Genomic DNA, 21698 nt, shown 5'->3' with positions numbered 1-21698 from the left:
TTTTAATTATTGAAAAAAATATGTAATACGATAATATATTATTCAAAAATAATTCAAAGATATTATGTCAATGTTACTAATAACACAACAAAATTAAAATAAATAAAATGATTCAAGATATAGTTTAAATGTTTCTTATTTAATATAAAATTATTTTCTAATCATATGCTAAATTATTTATTGAGATCATTCTAATTTTTATAAAAGATAATGATTTTTTTTTCAGTCATAATAATAATAATAAATGCATACTAAAACCACCACTATTTATTTAGATTTTTATTTATTTTAATTGTCCATTTCATTTGTAAGAAATTAACTATCATTTTCTTAAAAAAAAAAAAAAATAAAAAATAAAAAATAAAAAATAAAAAAATAAAAAAATAAAAATAGTTAGAATTTAAGTATTGAACAAAGTTAATTTTTCATTAAAGAAATGAATATATCCAAAACTCAAATGTTGCCAAATGGCTAGGGGTGATGAACAAGGGAAAATTCAACCCGTATTAACCAACCCATATTCAACCCAAATTAAAATTATTTAACCCATAATTCAACCTATATTATTTACTAATATGGGTTGGGTATGGGTTGAGTAACCCAAATTATTTTATTTTTATTTTTTCATTTAACATGAATTTGACTCATTTAATACATTTTTATTCATTTAACATGTTTTTGACATATTTAACACGTTTTCCACATTTTCATGTTTTTGACACGTTTTGAAATGTTTAATACGTTTTTGACATGTTTAATACGTTTTTCACACGTTTAACACATTTTGACACGTTTAACACGTTTTTGACACGTTTAACACGTTTTTGCCATATTTAACATATTTTTGACACGTTAAACACGTTTTTCATGTTTTTGGCATGTTTAACATGTTTTTAACACGTTTAACACGTTTTTCACGATTATGACACATTTTTGGCACGTTTAATACGTTTTGACACGTTTAACATGTTTTTCACATTTTTGACACGTTTCACACGTTTTTCACGTTTTTGGCACGTTTAACACGTTGACACGTTTAACACGTTTTCCACATTTTTCACACATTTAACACGTTTTTGACACGTTTTTCACGTTTTCGACACGTTTAATATGTTTTTCACACGTTTAACACGTTTTTGACACGTTTAACACATTTTGACACAATGAACACTATTTTCATGTTTTGACATGTTTAATACGTTTTTGACACGTTTGACACATTTTTCACGATTATGACACATTTAACACATTTTTCACGTTTTTGGCACGTTTAACACGCTTTGACATGTTAAAATGTTTTTCATATTTTTCACGTTTTTCACATTCTTAACATGTTTAACACGTTTGTAACATGTCAAAAATATGTTAAATGTGTAAAAACGTATTAAAATGTCAAAAATATGTTAAATGTGCCAAAAACGTGAAAACGTGCTGAAAATGTGAAAAATATGTTAAACGTACCAAAACGTGTTAAATGAGTCAAAAACATGTTAAACATGTCAAAAACGTATTAAACGTGCCAAAAATGTAAAAAATGTGTTAACGTGTGAAAAACGTGTTAACGTGTGAAAAACGTGTCAAATATGTCAAAAACGTATTAAACATGCCAAAAACGTGAAAACATGTTAAACGTGTAAAAAACGTGTTAAACGTGTTAAACATATCAAAAACGTGTTAAAATGTCAAAAACGTGTTAAACATGCCAAAAACGTGAAAATCGTGTTAAAACTTATTAAAAATGTGTTAACATGTTAGTTATGTTAAAAACGTGTTAAACGTGCCAAAAACATAAAAAAAACGTGTTAAACTTGTCAAAAACGCGTTAAATGTATTAAACATGTCAAAAACGTGTTAAACGTGAAAAACGTGTTATTAGTGTGAAAACGTGTTAAACATGTCAAAAACGTGCCAAAAAACGTGAAAACGTGTTAAACGTTTGAAAAATGAGTTATAAGTGTGAAAACGTGTTAAAAATATTAAAAATGTGTTAAGCATGTGAAAAACGTGTTAAACATATCAAAAACGTGTTAAAATGTCAAAAACGTGTTAAACGTGCCAAAAACGTGAAAATCATGTTAAATTTATCAAAATGTGTTAACGTGTTAGATAGGTTAAAAACGTGTTAAACTGCCAAAAACATAAAAAACAAGTTTCATTTGTCAAAAACGCGTTAAACGTATTAAACATGTCAAAAACGTGTTAAAACGTGACAAAAACGTGAAAAACATGTTATTAATGTGAAAATGTGTTAAACATGTAAAAAATGTGTTAAACGTGCCAAAAACGTGAAAACGTGTTAAACGTGTGAAAAACGTGTTATAAATGTGAAAATGTGTTAAAAATATAAAAAATGTATTAAATGTGTGAAAACGTGTTAAATGTGTAAAAAACGTGTTAAATGTATGAAAAACGTGTTAAATATGTCAAAAACGTATTCGACTTAAAGTTGGAAGATGATTAGTTTATATTGAATTAGTAATAGAGAATTAAACTAAATTTATATAATTTGGGTAATTTGGGTAACCCTAACCCAACCCAAATTAAATTCAACCCATACTCAACCTAACCCATATTAACCAACCCAAATTAATATTTTGGGTTTGGGTAAACCCAAATTATGTTCACCGTGCAAATGGCTAAATCCATGATAACAAATAACTTCAAATTTGAGGCACAAAGATTATTTTGTAATGCATTTTTTTTACTAAAAATCACATCAATCTAAAAAATGATATTTATACTAAGTAAAGCAAAAAAAATAACACTATAATTTGAAATCATCATAAAAAAAAATGCAATTGTGACAAACAAAGAAAATAGCAATATTTAAATATTTTTTATGTTTACAAGTCATGTATGAATAAAAATCTAAAAAAAAATTACATTCTTGGTATGTCAGAACAATATTTCTTGAACCTTACACTTCCAATATCTAATACAAATATTTTAAGGAAAAATAAATAAAAAAAGTTTATGTCACTAAAACTATAGAAAATCCATACAAACTAAGGCTAAATTCATTCTACATACTATTATTATTATTATTATTGTACAAATGGAGTGTTCATCAGCAACTACTACCCCGCCAGTTTTCATAAATCAAATCACATCATTCTTTATAACCTACCTGTGTTTCAGCAAATCAATGTATTATAAGGATTCGATTGAACGAAAAAACGTTATTAAATATAAATTTATAGATGTTTTTTAGTTCAAACCCAAATCTACCCAGATCTAGATCCGAAAGTAGGTGTTTCCAAACAAAAGACTTTCTGGATCTGAATCCAAATTTAAATGAGAAACTGACATTTTTTTGTTAGGTATCTCATAATCACATATTTAGAAATTTTATTCATGGTTTCTCATCTTGAATTCAGATTCAAAAAGTGTTTCCAAAGGCCTGATTGTTGAACATATAATACAAATGATCTTAAGATGTGTCATAAGTGAAAGAAGAAATCAGATAATATAAAATCTACCTCATTGAAGGAATTAGATTTGCCTGGCCTGCTTCAAGAAGAGACTGAATAAGAAGCCTGAAACAAACTAACATATTTTCGGACCTATGTCAACACATCTCTAAATACACCTTTCTTTTCATCGAAAAACCACCTGCAAAAATAACAAGTTTTTTATTTATTTTTTTACTCGGGGCTCTGCAACAGGTCCTCACCAAGCTAAAGCTGCTAAACCATCAATAGTCCGTCCTATTTGTTATCACATTTTATGATTTGGGTCATAACCCGAAAAATCCACATGTAATCTAGATCATGATCTAGAAAATATAAAACTTTGACAATTTTTAAATGTGATTGTGACAAAATACCAGTTTCTGAATAGGCTCCAATATGAGCAAAATTTGAACCAAAATATCTTCTTGTATTCTTTTCTTTTCTCGCAAATGATGACTGATCATAGGAAAGTGCAACATAAGCAAGGTGAATATTTGATCATGTCCACCTCAATAATGTCATTTGCACTAAGTGCATATTTATGGGAGCAAAAGAGAACCATTTTTTTGTCAAGGAAAAAGCTACAAGACTCTGTTAACAGATACCAACCATTACCTTTAACATGAAAGGAACTTCTATTTGAAAAAGAAGAAGTAACTGAATAGATTAGGGAATGTTGAGACTTACTTGCAGAGAAAAATAGGCTGCAGTCTATAAGTTGTACCAGTCCCTGACCTAGATCTTCTTTCATTCTCTTCATTAAATCTTCCAGGAGGAAGAACTTCACAAGGGCCTCTAAGCAAACTGGCCATTATATTCTGACCATGATTGGACTCAAAGACCTATAAAACCATTTAAAGCTACTCAGCCCCATTTGGAAACTATTTTGAGACACATATATAAGACCATGCATATATGGACAATTTTAACTTGGATGACCAGTTTTCAAATGGTGGTTGCAGATCTGGATGTAATTCCAAATATATATCACAACCGTTTTTCACCATCCAAACAGGTACACTATAGGTCCCAGATTATGAATCCAGTTCAAATAATTAAATAAAGGGAAAAAGAAAGCACAAACACTTGGCCTTGTTTGATATGGGTTTATTTGAATAAGTAACTAGTTATTTTCAAGTAACCTTGTTCGGTGTAAGGGGAGTGAGTTATTTGGGTAAAATGACCAAAAATATTCTTAATAATATTTTATATACCTAGCCTTCATCAGGATATGCAATACATGATTTTTATTTTATTGTTTTGAAAATGGTCACGAAGGCTGAAACCCACGACCTTATGACTTAGTGATGCTATATATGTCATTCTCTCTTCCCCACTCTGTTTAACACATTTGGGTTTTGTGCTGAGATTTAAGTGGAAAAATTCATCATACCAAAATGACTACCCTAGTTAAATGTAAAGGAGAGTTTGAAGGGTATTGATAGGTGTTACTGAACATGCGACAAGCCCATTTGGAAACACTTTTGAACTTTGTTTTTTTATCTGGATCTCGATACAAAAATGTAATATCTTTTTTAATTTTTCAATGACCAAGTTTAGTTTCCAAACTACTGTCTCCAAATGGGGTCCAAAATGGATTGAATTTACATCACAAATATTTTTTCCACAAACTTCATTTGTTCACTTTCTAATTGCAAATTACAGACATCTAATTGTAATGGGCCAATGGAAGCCCTAACCAATTGTGTGTTGTGTCTGAAAGAAGCCATACTGCAAAATGGTGAAACGATTACAAGCAATTACCTCATTACTTTCGCGAGAGCATGGGCGACCAATTGTCTCGGGCAATTCATCAGGAAAATAACATAGATTGACATTAACCCACTTCAATCCAGTTTTTATGTCCTCCCACATAGCCTGCAATGTAACACAATAATTTTCCTTGTAAAATCATTAAGATGTTACAATTGCATTATATCCAATTCTCTGGATGGAGAGAAAATATCAGACTTTCCTAGGACCTACTTGACAAATAAATTCACTCTCCAGTTCTATGAGACAGCAAAATTGACTAGCTTGGTGAACTTGTGGATGATGAAGTCGCCTCAGCCAAGATAGAAAACCAGGTTTACGACATAACATGGTCCACTAACTGTCCACTGCCGTTCTAGTAAAGCTAATGGGCTGTTTTCGTATCAAAATTTTCCTTTCAACATGATATGAAAAAATCTATATTTGTTCTGTTTGTCAAAATCATCATATGATCTAATAAACATTATGATAATGATCCAAAACACAATCATCAAGAAAAAATATCTATACCAAATGAAGCAAAAAATTACATTGAAGTTTGGATCATGATTTAGCAAATAATTTGTATACCAAATGAAACAACACAAATCACACTATAATCAGGATCATGATGCAAAAGACCTCATCATGATTGAGAAAAAATCATATATACCAAATGGGAAAAAAAATCACTTTCAGTATCCTTGGTTACTATTGAACAAATAGAAGATGCAACCACTTGTTTGCTTACCTGAATCTTAGAAGGCATCAATTTTCCTTTTGCAGAAGGAAAAAGAGCATATTGGTGTAATCTATACACAGTCCCATTGATACAACATGACTGATAGTAATTCTGATCATCCACAACTTCGAGAATGTTACCTATCCAAGTAATATCCAAAGAACCATCTGAGTTTGACTTATCACTCAGGTCTGTATGCGCATTTGTATTAACAGTGTTGGGAACTTGTGCAACTCTATCTGGATTTAGCTTTATAGCATGGTTCAATGTTTTACCAAAAGTTCCGCCACCGTTACATTTCCCAGAATCACTGACCCTATTGTTGTCATGTGATTCATTTAGTGGAATGCCATCACAAGAAGAGAGCTGATTATTATCCATATTGTTGGAATCACTTGATGTTTGTGATTGACTTGACATCTTGTCCATTTTTTCTGATGGTTCTGCCTGTGGCTTTCCATTCAATTCAGTAATTTGTTTCCTTTTGATTGAATTCTCATTGGACAAGCTAGTGGCAGCAGGAGCCAGATCAGGTTTCAGTTGTGGTTGCCTGATAGTGACAATAGAATATGTTTCTATACGACACTTGTCAAATGTACCGTCTTTGCTAGAAACGGTATCATCTGCTCGCATTTCTCCAACATTTGGAATCTCTGCAGTAGAAGTAAGCTGATTATTTTCCTGATTTATGCTGTCAGCAGATGAACTTTGTATACCGGCAGTGCCATTTGCTATTACATTCTTCTGCTTAAGCACCCCGAATATCTCTGCTTTCTTCTCAGCAGATGGATGACTATCCGTGCTGTTTGAAGGTGCTTTGTGTGTGCTCATATTTCTTGTCACACGACCATATTTAGGGGGCAAGGGTTTTCCATTGCTTAATGATAAACACTGAAAACAATGCCACTCTCCTCTTGGAATTACCTTCTGGTTGTGAGACTGAAGACATTTTAGATGGTATCCCTTCTCGCAGGAATCACAAACAAGGACATTATCCAAATCATTAATGGTAATCTTGCATACATCGCAAGTGATAGCCTTATTCATATAATCCCTTGATGGAGGAGTCCATGCAGGGTGCCCCGTTTTTGGTTGTAGCAGCTTGTGGACAAGTTTTCCAATCTCAATGTGATTGTTGTTAAGCAATGGAGGTTGAACCATTTGCACACTTTGACGCATTACTGGAAGAGAAGAAGATGGCACTTGTGTGTTCACTGGTTTAGATGACATAGATTGATAAGTTATCCTTGAGCCATCAAAACTAATATTTCCTTCCAGTTTAATATTTCCATGTGCCTTAGGAAAAGGTTGCTGCAGCAACCTGCTATCTGGTCCAGTTTGGCGAGACCAGTCTTGAGGTTTTGCCATCATTTTGCCTCCAGGAACAGAAGCTGCAAGGTGTTCATGAGATTATTACACATACAACATACTATGGGAAACATGCTCAATAAATAGATAAGGGGAAAGTGGAACTTGCTAATTATATGGTCCTTAGGAGAGAAGTTCTATTCGAGAATAGTAATATATATCTGAATCTGAAATACTTAACTTTGCTTGAACATATGAAGTCTAATCTCTGCAAGTCATTGTGTACAAAGTACATAAGTAAGAAGGTTACCCTGAACCGGTGATGTATAAGATGGCCCATTTGATCTTGTGTCTGATCTGAGATGCGGCTTGTCTGCCCTAGGCAGAAAAGATGTTGGAGAATCCTTTCCTACAAGACTAGCAGGTAATCCACCAGAAACCACGGAAGCTCTAACTTCACTCGCTGACACCTGATACGGAGAAGCTACAGGCTTGGCAGGCTGGATTGCACCTGAAGAAACTTGTGCATGAACTGGTTTGTCAGACGATGAAATTCTAGTGATATTCATTGGGGTGCGCCCTTCAGTTGCCATAGCCAAATGTGACTGCTGAGATGAAGGAACAGCTGAATGGACAGAAAATTCTTCAGTTTTTTCCATCTGAACAGAGAAAAGAAGTATACTATATCCGTTAGTGTGAACAAGGCAGAAGAGGCTACATCAAATATCAGAAAATTTTCTTCAACAAATACCAATTTGACAGATTAACAAACACCCTATTCAATTTCAAAAACAGGCAATGTTCACATGAAAAATCACCTTTTGTTTCGTGAACAGCAACTTCTCAGAAATGGTCATCTTAGGAGGACGAAACCCTAATTTCTGTTCCTTCAATTCATTAAGTCCCAAATCATCAATAATAGACCCAAAAGCCTCTCTAGGAAATACATCCTTAGGAGCAAAACATTCACAAACCCTAGCTAATCTCTCCCTAGCATCCATCATCATCCGTCTCTCAACCGCAGTAGGACTTCTCCCAGCTCTCATTTCCGCCAAAGCAGCCAACACCAAAGCCATCTCCGCCACCTTATTCACACTCCCAACCAAGACTTGTCCATTCCTAGCCTTCTTCGGCAAAGGACATTCCAATTCCCCATCCCCAGATCGTTTTTCCCCCGATCTAACCTCGAGAGAATCAATAGATCTAGTTTCCCTGTCCGTATCCATATGTCACCGAACAAACTCCATAAAAAAGATGGGGTTTTGGGAATCCTGTAGGAAGGAGGAAGGAGATGAGAAGAGATGGGAAGAGAGTGATGAAAGAAGGGAAGGGAGAGGAGGGATGGTAAGGAAATTTGAAAAAGAAAGAAATAATGATCCGTTAGATACCTTTTGGCGGGTAATTGAAGAGAAAGAGAGCTTTGGTTTGTCCTTGTAAATTGAGTTTTTGATTGAGTGGGATAAATATGGCGAGTCCTTCACTTGTAAGAAAGAAAGAAAGAAATAGAGGAGAGAGAGAGAAAGAAAGAGAGATTGAGAGAAAGCAAATAACTAGCAGGGTTTGGTCTGATCTAGTCTTTCTAGAGAGAGAATGAGGACAGCCAGCCACTAATCTCTATTACTGTTATCCTACCCGCGGTTGCACCCTTCTTTTCGTGCCACACTACTTCATTCTCACCTAATTCATTTTCAACTAAATATTAAAATATTTTTTTAAATTATTTAAAAAAAATTATATAAAAAAAAATACATTCACGTTATCTAATAGATTATTGAGTTCATAGATACTTGAGAAAAATGATTAACTCTCTGATTGATTTTACCGATTTTTCGAAATAAATCTTAGAAAGCGTTATAATAATATTATTATAAATGATACACACAGAACGACTAATAATCCATCAAAAAATAATTGGATGATAGCTCAAATATGTAGGTGTAATCCCCGGGAAAATTCCTTAGTCCGTAGCTTAGCACGTGTGGATGACACGTGGTAATATGGGGGATTCGGGGTGGCTCAAGGTTTGATGGTTTCAACCTTGATTTGCGTGTCAGGTATTTTTTTAAAATAAAAGATTATTTTTGGCTACTTTTGAAATTAACTATGTAAAAATTATTAATTTTATTTAAATATTAATAATATATGGATTTGTTGTAATCAAAATGATAATTTGATTGAAATCAGGTTTAAATTAATCAAACATAATTAATTTAATAAAATATTATTTATTTGAAAATAGAGTCGCCAAATAATTTTAGAAAAATTAATAAAACGTACGTATATTAACGTACTGTATACCAGAGTTTCCATAAGGGGTTTATTATATGGTTACACTTGGGAAAGTGTTTTCGCGCTATGTCTTCTACACCCGTTGAAAATAGTTTTATTTTTTAAAAGTTTGGCTATTAAAAGATTTATTTATAACATTTATTTCTTTTAATTAGTAGTTTGGGGGTCCTAAACAAATACAAGTTTAAATTATGTAAATAATTGCACAAAATTATTTAGGAGTGTGTACCTACGATTGAAGTTATGTAAGATTGAGTACAAGACCTAAAAAATATCATAAAAGTATTAAAATTTAAAAATAAATTCTAAACGGGCCTTAGTCAGAATATTTGTTTGGGAAATATTCCAAAAATATTTTGAAATCATTTGCTGACCTCTCGAGATTACTTGAAAATGGATTGGGGTTCCAAAATTATAAAAATAATTTTGGGTTTTGAAATGTGGAACGAAACAGGCCTTAGGACCGGAGTCCTAAGACTTGGTCCATTTTTTATCGGTCGGAGACCGTATGGGCGCGATCTAGACCGAGGGTGCTCTAGATCGAGGCTCTAGATACTTAGTCAGAGGAGAGAGTGTTCGGTCTTGGGGTTCGAGAGGCTCGGTCCTAAACTCGGATTGTTCAGTCCTAGGTCTGGGAGTCTCGGTCCCAGATCTACATTTCTCGGTCGTGGGTCATGGGAGTCTCGGTCCTATGTTAGACCTCTCGGTTGTAGGTGAAAATCCTTGATCGGATTACATGGTCCTTGCTCAAGAACATCAGTCTTAGGGCTCGGTTATATCTCAAGAACATCGGTCCTTAGTCTCGGTCCTAGGTCAATTTTTTCGGTCATTGGCTTCAGTTAGGATCGAGGATTCTTGGTAATACTTATCGGTCCTCGGTCCTACAAGACTCGATCCAAGAATATTGAATGTTCTTCATTTGGTATGAAAATTGCAGGTTTATATCTTTTGATATAGATCATGAAAACATGATATATAAGTTGCTATAAACTCCATTTTATGTAGGGATCATAACCTTAATCCTAAAATCGATCAATCGAACCCTAAGACAATTGATTTTTCAAAACAATTTCTAGGGCAAAATTTGGGATCTTTAGAATTAGGTCATCTCATGGCCTAATTCTTGTTTCACTTCGAAATGATTACAATCGAACACGATCAAAACGAGAACATCAAGTGAGCTCTATGACAAATTTTAAAATTGAAATTTAAACTTTTTATTTCAAATATTTCAGTTCGATCAAACATGATCGGGATACATGTTTTGTGATTTGAAAATCATCCTAACATGTTTATAAACATGTTAGGCAACTATTTGAATCAAAATTTAAGTTTTAAAGCTCAAGAACTAAATTTCAAATTTTACAGATTTTCAAATTAAATTTGGGTCTTTTTGATTGGGGTTAAATTGACGAAATCTCTTTCAACAGAAAGTTTAGACATCATCTAGAGAATTATTTCGACTATAGAAAGCACAAAATTGAGCTCTAAATAAGATCAACCTGATCAAACTTGCAAAACTCCAATTTTGAATCACAACTTGAATTACAGAAGGTCTGGAAGCTTACTAGTGATTGGAAAACACTCTAATGATCTTTATAAAGCTTTCCAGATCTCTGGATCGAAGCTTGAAACGCTGGAATGATTTCATCAAAAACCATTTGCCATAGCTTCTTCAAAATTCTTCAAGTAGACTGTAATTATTGGATTTTGATCGATGGATTGGAAGAAGAGGAACTAGGGAGTATTTATACTCAAAATAGGTCGGTTTCGAAGTCGAATTCATGTTGAATTTAGCTTCTGAAACTCTTCTTCTTCATTTCTGTTTTGTCCTCGCTAGCCTAATTTTAATGTAGGTTTTGACTTCAATCCTTAAGGATAATGATGTTGAGGGAGAGATGTGCACCTTGGTGAAGTTTGGAGGGATAAGGATGGAAGATGGCGAAGATAGAGTTTCTAGAAAGTCGTCGGCGTCTAGCGTGAGCCACTAGCGTTCGCGAATTTTCAACGGAGAAGGAGAACAAATCGACGTCGTTTTGTTTAAATAGACGCTCTATTGCGATTTGTTGGCGTTACGTCGGTCGTTGGGGCGTTTGGGCTAACGGGGTTAATGTCCCGTTAGCTGATCTGATGTGGACCCGGGCGCGCGTTGCTTTGGTTACAACCGGTTATGCGGCGTATTCCTAGGCATTGGATAAAACCTAGGCGCTCATCTGATGGACACGGATCATGCTGCAATGTTTAAACATAATTTCTGGCACATAGGATCATCAATTTATATTTTTAATAAAAAAGTTATTTGAAATTAAATTTTTAACCCTTTCTTTCATTTTCTTTACCAAATTAATACACAAAAATATTTTTGACAACATAATAAAATTATGTTCATTTATTTTATTTTTTTGGTGTATATTAGGTGTTTTGGGTATTTACTTAATTATTTTAAGCCATAAATTACATATAACTTATGACTAAAATCATAATTAAATTATTTCAACCCCTTGTTAGGTTTGAGTAAAATAAATACAATATTTTAATCCCAAATTATTTTTGGTTTTTTAATTAATTTTTTTAATTATGGTTTAATTATCACAATAATTAACCCTAATTTAGTTTTAAACTTCTACTTTTGTATTATTTTGAATTCAAAAATTCAAAATATTATTTTAAAATTATAAATTAGGATATGTCAAATTTGCATGCTTACAGAATACATCTCTCGAACTGAGTTTGAATAAAACATATCATAATATCAAATTAGGCTTTGGTTGTGAATGAATTACTATAATAATCATATCATAACAATGATTGATAATGTCTATCAAAATATAGGACTTGACTGGAGAGTAGTCTTATCAACTACAGGTAAGACTTCTTTTTGATACCTATCAATAAATAGGATTCTTCTAGAGAATATTGATAATAATCATGCTATGTCCATCGAGAGATTAAATTTACCGCTGAAGGTTAGTCATAATAATGACTTCTATGAATGTCTATCATAAGATAGGGCTTACTCTAAAGATGGTGATAATAATCACTCTAAGGGGATATGTTATGACAATGACTTTTATTGATGCCTATTAAAATAGGGCTTTATGAATCATAACAATGATCTATTGTTCATATCGATAGATAAGGCTTTAGAGAGGTTTTATACAAAGTGACATTCATTGTTGGCTGGAAAATTATAATTCAGTTGGAGATTGTTCAGCTTATCTCTTTTGGTTTTGACAAAATGTCCTTTGCAACTAAGTGAAAAATTGACCAGGCATTTGGTCATATCTTGTCACAAGAAAGGGATGTATGTTACTTTGTCATGCTTTATGGTGCCTTATTTGTCTATGGCGTGGGAAGCTTTTTTTGGGAAAAGGCGTGGAAAGCTTTAATAAAAGCTACTTGGGGATGGACTATTCCCAATTCTGTTTCAAATAATACTTGAAAATAGAAGAAACTTGATTCTATCCACGAATCATGGAAACTTGGATTCGAAACATATTCGGGACTAAGCTACGAGCATTCCTGCAATGGGTAGAGATTATCTCGCATAAAGAGCCCGATTTCATTTTCCCCTTATGTTAAGATATAGATGATAAATTCAATTTCGTGTAGACGATTATCCAAACTCTTAACTCGCAAGGAATGTGACTAAGACGTGAAGTCTCGTTTAGCTATATTTTTGGTTGCTTTTGCCGTGTTTCACAATCCTTTAAAAGTTTAATTATTCTTGGTACAGTTGTAGAGAGAGTTTCAACTTTCTAGCTTTGGGAATTTTCTTTTTCTTCTTTTTTTTCTTTTTTGGCTTCCGGGGTATATCTGGTATAATCGATACATTTTGCTCTTGCGATAGCCATTGGGACAATCGTCCGAGTGATCATAAACGATGATTTCACCTCAACCTACACGGGAGCGTTTATTATACATATAGATTTTTGGTTATCGGGGTATATCTGGGGGAATCGATACGTTTTACTCTTATGATAGTCATCAGAACATCTGCTTGAGTGAGCATAAACGGTGATTTCAATACCTCAACTTACACGGGAGCATATATAATATATTTTTTGGTTCTCGGGGTATACATGGGGGAATCGATATGTTTTGCCCTTACGATAGTCATCGGGATAGCCGCCGGAGTGAGCATAAACGATGATTTAACCTCAACCTATACGGGAGTGTTTATGTATTATTATTTTTTGAATCCTTGAGTTTAGCTCTCTTTGTTCTCTTGTACAAAGGAGAATGAAACATTTTTTCTCAAACTACGGCTTTGGCTTGGCTTTTGGGGTTTATTCAAGTTCTTTTTTCAAAAGTCTTCCTTAGAGGGTTAATTTCCTAAATAATTGCGTAACACGAAAACAAGCTTATTAAGGATATCCATTAATTAGAGTTTTTTGGAAACTCGGTGTCATATTCGGGAGATTAATCATTGTTTGGTTAACAATACTGCTCTTGGTTTTTGTCCTTACTTATTTCAATTAGTGGAAAGAACCAAGATTTCTACTATCTTTAGACTTTATGTGAGACAGAACTAGGAATTGTCCATTTCTTTTATTTATTTTTTATTTATTTATTGACATCGGACCTATATATAGGCTCCCTACATATCTTCCTTTTGTCCTTTATATATTTTTTTATTTATTTCTTTGGAAGAATTAGGTCTCATGTAGTTCTTCCTTTATAATGACATAGTTATACAAATTAGAGGTCGATTAGTCCATTCTAAACTATGGAATAAATTCATTTTAATCCTTGTAGGGCTGGATTAGAGACATCATTATCATGGTAAGGCTCAATTGTGAGTCATTCTTTGCACGTATTGATATTACATGTAATATAGTTTCAGCGCGTCTAGATTGTTTGAAGCAATAAATTCGTCGCATTCAACTGTAGATAGGCGAACTGCACCTCTAGAGAGGATTTTCTTAATTAGGAAGGGTCCTTCCCATCGTGGTTGGAACTTTCCCCTATGGTCTAACAGTTCTCGGGTTTGTTTGAGCACCAAGTCACCATCTTTTATGTTCTTGGGCTTGACATTCTATTAAATGTATCGGCCATTCGTTTTTGATAAACTTATATTTACATAACGCATCTAACCTATGGTTTTCCATCAATGTCAACTGATCATATCAAGATTTTACCCAATCATCTTTAATGACTTGGGATTCCAAAAGGACTCTCAATGTAGGGATTTCAATCTCGCTAGGTTGTACGACATCCATACCATATACTAGAGAATAGGGAGTTTTATTTGTCGATGTTCAAGCAGTCATACGATATCCCCACAAGACAAATGGTAACTTCTCATGTCAATCCTTGTATGTGCTGGTCATCTTCTTGATGATCCTAATCACATTTTTTTAGTTGTTTCGACCGCGTCGTTAGTTTGGGGTCGATAGGGCGATGATTTGTGGTGTTCAATTTTGAACTCTTTGAGTAGGGATAAAACATTTTCTTGAAAGTATTTTCCGTTATTTGAAATAATGACATGAGGTACTTCGTATCTAGCGATGATATTGATGCGAATGAACTTTGCAAGTTGAGTAAATTTTATAATCTTGTAAAACGTTGTCTCAACCCATTTAGAAAAATAATCGATAGTTACGAGTATGAACTCATGTACATTTGGCGCATATGGATAAATTTTCCTAATGATATCAATGCCCCATGTAGAAAAGGGTCATGGTGATGTCATACTGTAAAGAAAAGATGACGGGGTATGTTTTAGGTCAGCATAGATCTGATATTGGTGACAACTTTTTACATAGCTGACACATTAATGTTCCATATTTTTCCAATAATACACGAGATGAAGTATTTTCTTGGCAATAGTTAGTCATTCATATGTGGACCACATACTCCTACATGTACTTTCTCTATGACCCGTTGTGCTTTGGGACCATCGACGCATATCATGTTTTGATCATCAAAAGATCGTCAAAATTGCACAAAATTATTTAGAAGTTCGTACCTGCGATTGCGGTTATTAAGATTAAGTACAAGATTTGAAAAATATCAGAAAAGTATTAAAATTTAAAAATATATTTCAAACGGGACCTTAGTCAAAATATTTGTTTGGGAAATATCCCGAAAATATTTTGAAATCATTTTCTAACCTCTCGGGATTTTTTGAAATGAATTGGGGTTCCAAAATTACAAAAATAATTTTAGATTTTGAAAAGTGGAACCAAAGAGGCCTTAGGACCGGAGTCATAGGGCTTGGGTCCGTTTTTAACCGTTTAGAGACAAGATGGGCTCGGTCTAGACCAAGGGTGCTCTAGATCGGGGCTCGGAATACTCGATTAGAGGACTGGAGTGTTCGGTCCTAGGGTTCGGGATGCTTGGTCCTGAACTCAGAATCTTCAGTCCTAGGTCTAGGAGTCTCGGTTCTAGATTAGATTTCTCGGTCGTGGGTCCTGGGAGTCTCGGTCGTGGGTCTTGTGAATCTTGGTATTGGTCCTAGATCAATTTTCTCGGTCTTTGGTTTCGGTCAAGAACGAGGATTCTTGGTCATACTTCTCGGTCCTCGGTCCTACAAGACTCGGTCCAAGAATACCGAATGTTCTTTATTTTGTAGGAAAATTGCAGGTTTATATCTATTGATACAGGTCATAAAAATATGATATATAAGTTGTTATCAACTCCATTTGATGTAGGTATCTTAACTCATAATCCTAAAATCGATCAATCGAACCCTAAGAAGATTGATTTTTCAAAACGATTTTTAGGGCAAAATTTGGGATCTTTTAAATTAGGACATCTCATGACCTAATTCTTGTTCCAACAGCTTCGAAATGATGTTTACAATCGAACACGACCAAAACAAGAACATCAAGTGAGCTCTCTAACAAATTTAAAAACTAAAATTTAAACTTTTATTTCAAAAATTTCAGTTCGATCAAACATGACCGTGATACATGTTTTATGATTTGAAAATCATCTTAACATATTTGCAAACATGTTAGTCAACTATTTGAATCAAAATTCAAGCTTAAAAACTCAAGAACACGAATTTAAAATTTTTCCAGATTTTCTAGATTTTCAAATCAAATTTAGGTTTTTTTTATTGGGGTTGAATTGATGAAATATCTTTCAACAGAAAGCTTAGACATCCTCTAGAGATTGATTTAAACTATAGAAAGCAAGAAATTGAGCCATAAATAAGGTCAATCGGATCAAACTTGCAAAATTCAAATTTTGAATCACGACTTGAATTACGGAAGGTCTAGAAGCTTACTAGTGATTGGAGAACACTCCAATGATCTCTATGAAGCTTTCCAGAGCTCTAGATCGAAGCTTAGAACGTCGGAATGATTTCTTCAAAAACCAGTCACCGGAGCTTCTTTAAAATTCTTCAATAAGGCTGTAATTATTGGATTTTGATCGATGGATTGGAAAAAAGGACCTAGTGAGTATTTATACTCAAACTAGGTCGGTTTCGAAGTTGAATTCATGTTGAATTTAGCTTCTGAAACTCTTCTTCTTCGTTTATGTTTTGTCATTGTCAGCCTAGTTCTATGGTAGGTTTTGATTACAGTCCTTAGGGGTAATGATGGCAAGAGAGAGATGTGCACGTTGGTGAAGTTTGTAGGGATAAGGATGGAAGATAGCGAAGATAGAGTTTCTGGAAGGTCGCCGACGTCAAGAGCGAGCCTCCAGCATTTTTGATTTTTCAACGGAGAAGGAGAACAACATGACATCGTTTTATTTAAATATACGATCCATTGCGATTAGTTGGCGTTTCGTTGGTCACTAGGGCGTTTGGGCTAACGGGTTAGCGTCCCGTTAGCTGATTTGGTGTGGACTCGGGCACGCGTTGCTTTGGTTACAACCGGCTACACGGCGTGTTCTTGGCATTAGATGAAGCCTAGGCACTCATCTGATGGCCACGGATCCTGCTGCAAAGTTTAAACATAATCTTTGTCACACAGGATCATAGTTTATGTTTTTAATAAAAAAAATGTTATTTGAAATCAAGTTTTTAACCCTTTCTTTCATTTTTTTTTCTTTACCAAATTAATACACAAAAACATTTTTGACAACATAATAAAAATTATGTTCATTTATTTTATTTTTGGGTATTTTGGGGTATTTATTTAATTATTTTAAGTCATAAATTACACATAACTTATGTCTAAAATCATAATTAAATTATTTCAACAATTTTTAAGTTTGGATAAAATAAATACAATATTTTAATCCCAAATTATTTTTTGATTTTTTAATTAAAATTTCTAATTAGGGTTGAATTATCACAATAATTAACCCTAATTTAGTTTTAAACTTCTCCTTTTGGATTATTTTGAATTTAAAAATTCAAAATATTATTTAAAAATTATAAATTAGGGTATGTCAAATTTTCATTCTTACAGTAGATATGTCATATCCCACATTGAAACTATCAATGTTTTGTCAACGCATAATATTTTGTTTAGACGGAGTTATTTGCTTGTATTCTATTAAAAGTAAAATTATATTATTGGATAACTCTCTCTAATGTTTAATCTTCTTCTATATCTAATTCGGCTAGCGAAACTACTAACTGAGAATCAAACATGTCTTTAATTGTGATATTTCTATATATAGTAATGAAAACAAGCTCATGATACGTTGCAGTTAGACTTTTAACACTACACTAAATGTCGTTCCAAAAACTAATCAAAAATTTATTTACCACAATGAATCTAGACTTGTCACGAAATTTTTCCACATAGAATAAATTCTCCTTCAAATGTTATACTCTGCTGGATAATCAGATATTTTGGTGAACTAATTAGACCAATCTTGACCATACTTAAATCTGATCATCGATGCACAAAGATTATTTAGCTTCGTTGTATATCTACTACACCATTTCGATAGAACATTTTTATTAAAAAAAAAACTCTCGAATATGCAAGTCTCCTTGATCTTTAAAACATTTAACCTTATCCCAATTAACTATATGACAAAACAATGAATTAAAAGATCCTTATAGAAATTTACACATTATTCCCTCTATTTTCATTGCTACACTCCTAGGGATAATGAATAAATACATCATATATGTGGGCATAAATGACAACATACTCTTAATAAGGATTAGTTAGTCTCCCTTCGAAATTGTTTTGTTTTTCATCTAGATAACTTACATTCTATTTTAGTGATAATTTGGTCCCAAAATACCTTGAATCGTAATTTAGCACTCAATGGCATACCAAGATCGATTGACGAAAGAGCATAAATTTTGAACCCAAAACATTTTTCTACTTTATCATTCTCCTATTCGAAACAGAATATGAGAAAAAATATGTATGATTTAGTAAGATTAATTCAAAGACTAGAATATGCACCGAATAACCATAAAATATTTCAAAAATGCTTAAATTTTTTATAGGTGGTTTAAACAAAGTAGAGCGTGTCATCAACGAAAAACAATTGTGATATGACAAAATGATACATTCTTGTTCCACAACTCACTCCATGAATGAGTCCCGAGTTTTTTTACAAAGACCGTCATTTTTTAGATGACTTCCATAACAATGATGAACAAGAAATGAGAGAGTGGATCACCATGTATGATCTCTCAAGAGCTCTCGAAAAATCTCTAAGAATTCTCATTTACAATGACAAAAAACTTAACCGTCGAGAGACAAAATCTAATACAGTCAATTCATTTCAAACTCATTCTCATTATGTCCATGACATCAAATAAAAACTCACAATTGACATGATAATAAGTTTTTTCAATGTCTAGTTTGACAAAAATATATTTGTCGTTTCCTGAATTAGTTGAGTCAATGCACTCGTTGACTATTAATACTGCATCATAAGTTTGACGACATTTGATGAACGACATCTGATTACTAAATATGATTGTCTATAATGTAACATGTTTATCAAATATTTTTAGACAATCTTATAAAAAGATGAAACAAAACTGATAAGATTAAAGATTTTCACGTCAATAGTCCCTAAAGTTTTACAAATGAGACATATCACATCTAGAAATAGAGTTTTATTTTTTTGTCAAATAATGAGAAACGATAAAAATATTCAATTGCTTTAATTTTTATATTTTATAAATGATAGGGTAGATAATTTTGAAGAGAAAATGTAAGAGGAAATGAACTACAGCTTAATAAAATTTATTTATCTTCTTTCTCTACTCACACATTTATTTTTACAAGATGACTACACATTATTCCATCTCTTATTCCTTTTCCCAAATTCTCTCTTATAATTCCTTTTTATATTTATATTAATATTATATTTTATTATTAAATACTTTTTAAATTTAATTATTTATATATTTAAATTATTGTTTTTATATAATATAATATAATAAAGGTTATCATAGCTTAATATTTTTATAAATACTTAATTAATTTAAAATATTTTAATAATTATAATAAAATAACTTAATAATGATTATAAATGATTATAATAGATTTTAATATAAGATATTAGTATGACACTCACACACAAAACAAAAAACCGAACCAAACCGTAAAAAAACGACCGAAATAATTATAAACCGACCAAGCCGAGTTTTGATCGGTTTATAATTTCTTGTACCGTCCATAACTGGTTCGGATAACGATTTAGATAATAAAAAATCGACGGATAAACCGACCGACCGTATATATAAGAGTTTATATATTTTTAAGTAGGAAAAAAACTCACTTAAACATATGTAATTGTACAACTAGCTCACTTAGACGTATGTACTAATAAAATGTCATTTAAACATATGTACTATCAAAAATTAGTTTATTTAGCCTATTTTAGTAAACCATAGTTAACTTTTATTTATTTATTTATATATTTATTAATTAAATATTAATATATTTTTTCTCTTCTTTTTTTTCATTTATTAATAAATGAACCTTTATTTTTATTTTTTTCATAAATTTATTATGATTTTTATATGAGTATTTATTATTGATTATTTTAATTTTATTTTATATATATATATAGATATATATGAGTATTAATCATTAATTATTTTAATTTTATATTTATTTTTTATATTAATATTGATTATTAATTATTTAAAAATTATTTGGTCTCAATGAAGGAATATAACACTGATTTATTATTTTAACAATAAAAAATTCTTCAATACAACACAAAAATAAATAAATTAATAATCAAGAATTGGATAATAATAACAAGTCATTCAAGTAATAATCAAATATTAGACAAAATAATGTTCTTACGAATAAAAATTAAATAAAAAATTATTAATTTCATTTTTGTTCATATTAAAATAATAAGAAATAAATTCTTCAAAAAATATTAGAGTAAAACATAAAATTCATCAATAAGTTATTAAGTTTTTTTTTAAAATGAGAATTTAAAATTATGAAAAATAAAACTGATGAAAAAAATGAAATAAAAAAGATAAACTAATATAAAAATAATAAAAAATTTAAAAAGAAAATAAATTATCTGATTTAATTAATGGAAAAAAATGAGGGAAAAAAATGAGGGAAAAATATATTAATATTTAATAAATATATAAATTTAAAATAAAATTAACTATAGTTACTAAAAGAGACTAAATGAGTCAATTTTTAATATTACGTATGTTTAAATGATCATTTATTAGTACATACGTTTAAGTGAGCTAGTTGTATAAGTGCATACGTCTAAGTAAGCTTTTTTTTCTTTTAAGTATATGACTTTCTATTCAAGTGAAAAAGATAAAATATAACTTATTTTTTGTTAAGGATTTTAATCTAGGTGGACTCATCTTTATTATTTTATATATTTGATTTTTTTTAAAAACTAATTTTGATTTAATGAATATTTTAATATATTTCCTTTTAACTTACATAATTAATTTGTTATCTAATTTATTAAATATTTATTCGTATGAACTTTTTAATTAGTCTTTCATTTTTTTAGTTTATTATATTATAGATGTATTATTCTTTTTATTTTTTATTTTAATATATTTTATATTTATTAATTTTTAATGATTAAACTGGTAAACCGACCGAACCAATTTTATAACCGACCAAACCGAATCGATATTTAACCGCCAACCGACGGATGAAGATTTTTAAAAATCGACCCCAACTGTTGGGATGAATTTTTCGGTGAAAAAACCGACCGAATCAAATCGCTTACCTCCCTAATCATTATGGTGGAGTATATTTAATGCATCT

General features: G+C 31.7%; 1 protein-coding gene across 1 annotated transcript; it reads right to left on the bottom strand.

Annotated features, from left to right (window-relative positions):
• Window positions 1-2871: 2871 nt before the first annotated feature.
• Window positions 2872-8798, bottom strand: LOC124945041. Its single transcript, XM_047485407.1, has 8 exons — window positions 8643-8798; window positions 8073-8525; window positions 7565-7913; window positions 5956-7337; window positions 5217-5330; window positions 4140-4294; window positions 3480-3612; window positions 2872-3127 (listed from the first exon to the last, which is right to left on the bottom strand). The coding sequence occupies exons 2-7, from the start codon at window positions 8478-8480 to the stop codon at window positions 3564-3566; spliced, it is 2457 nt and encodes an 818-aa protein (XP_047341363.1). The 5' UTR covers window positions 8481-8525; window positions 8643-8798; the 3' UTR covers window positions 2872-3127; window positions 3480-3563.
• Between the last annotated feature and the right edge of the window lie 12900 nt (window positions 8799-21698).

Source organism: Impatiens glandulifera, chromosome 7 (assembly GCF_907164915.1).
Source record: "Impatiens glandulifera chromosome 7, dImpGla2.1, whole genome shotgun sequence".
NCBI lineage: Eukaryota > Viridiplantae > Streptophyta > Magnoliopsida > Ericales > Balsaminaceae > Impatiens > Impatiens glandulifera.
This window is presented reverse-complemented; position numbering and strand designations above follow the sequence as displayed.

What these genes read in the sequence shown, in the direction of transcription:
- LOC124945041 (XM_047485407.1), bottom strand. Translation starts at nt 8,480, where the DNA reads ATGGATACGGACAGGGAAACTAGATCTATTGATTCTCTCGAGGTTAGA. An exon ending in TTATACATCACCGGTTCAGG is followed by an intron (nt 7,338 to 7,564) that starts GTAACCTTCTTA and finishes AACACCTTGCAG; the next exon opens with CTTCTGTTCCTGGAGGCAAA. An exon ending in CAGCCTATTTTTCTCTGCAA is followed by an intron (nt 3,613 to 4,139) that starts GTAAGTCTCAAC and finishes TTATTTTTGCAG; the next exon opens with GTGGTTTTTCGATGAAAAGA.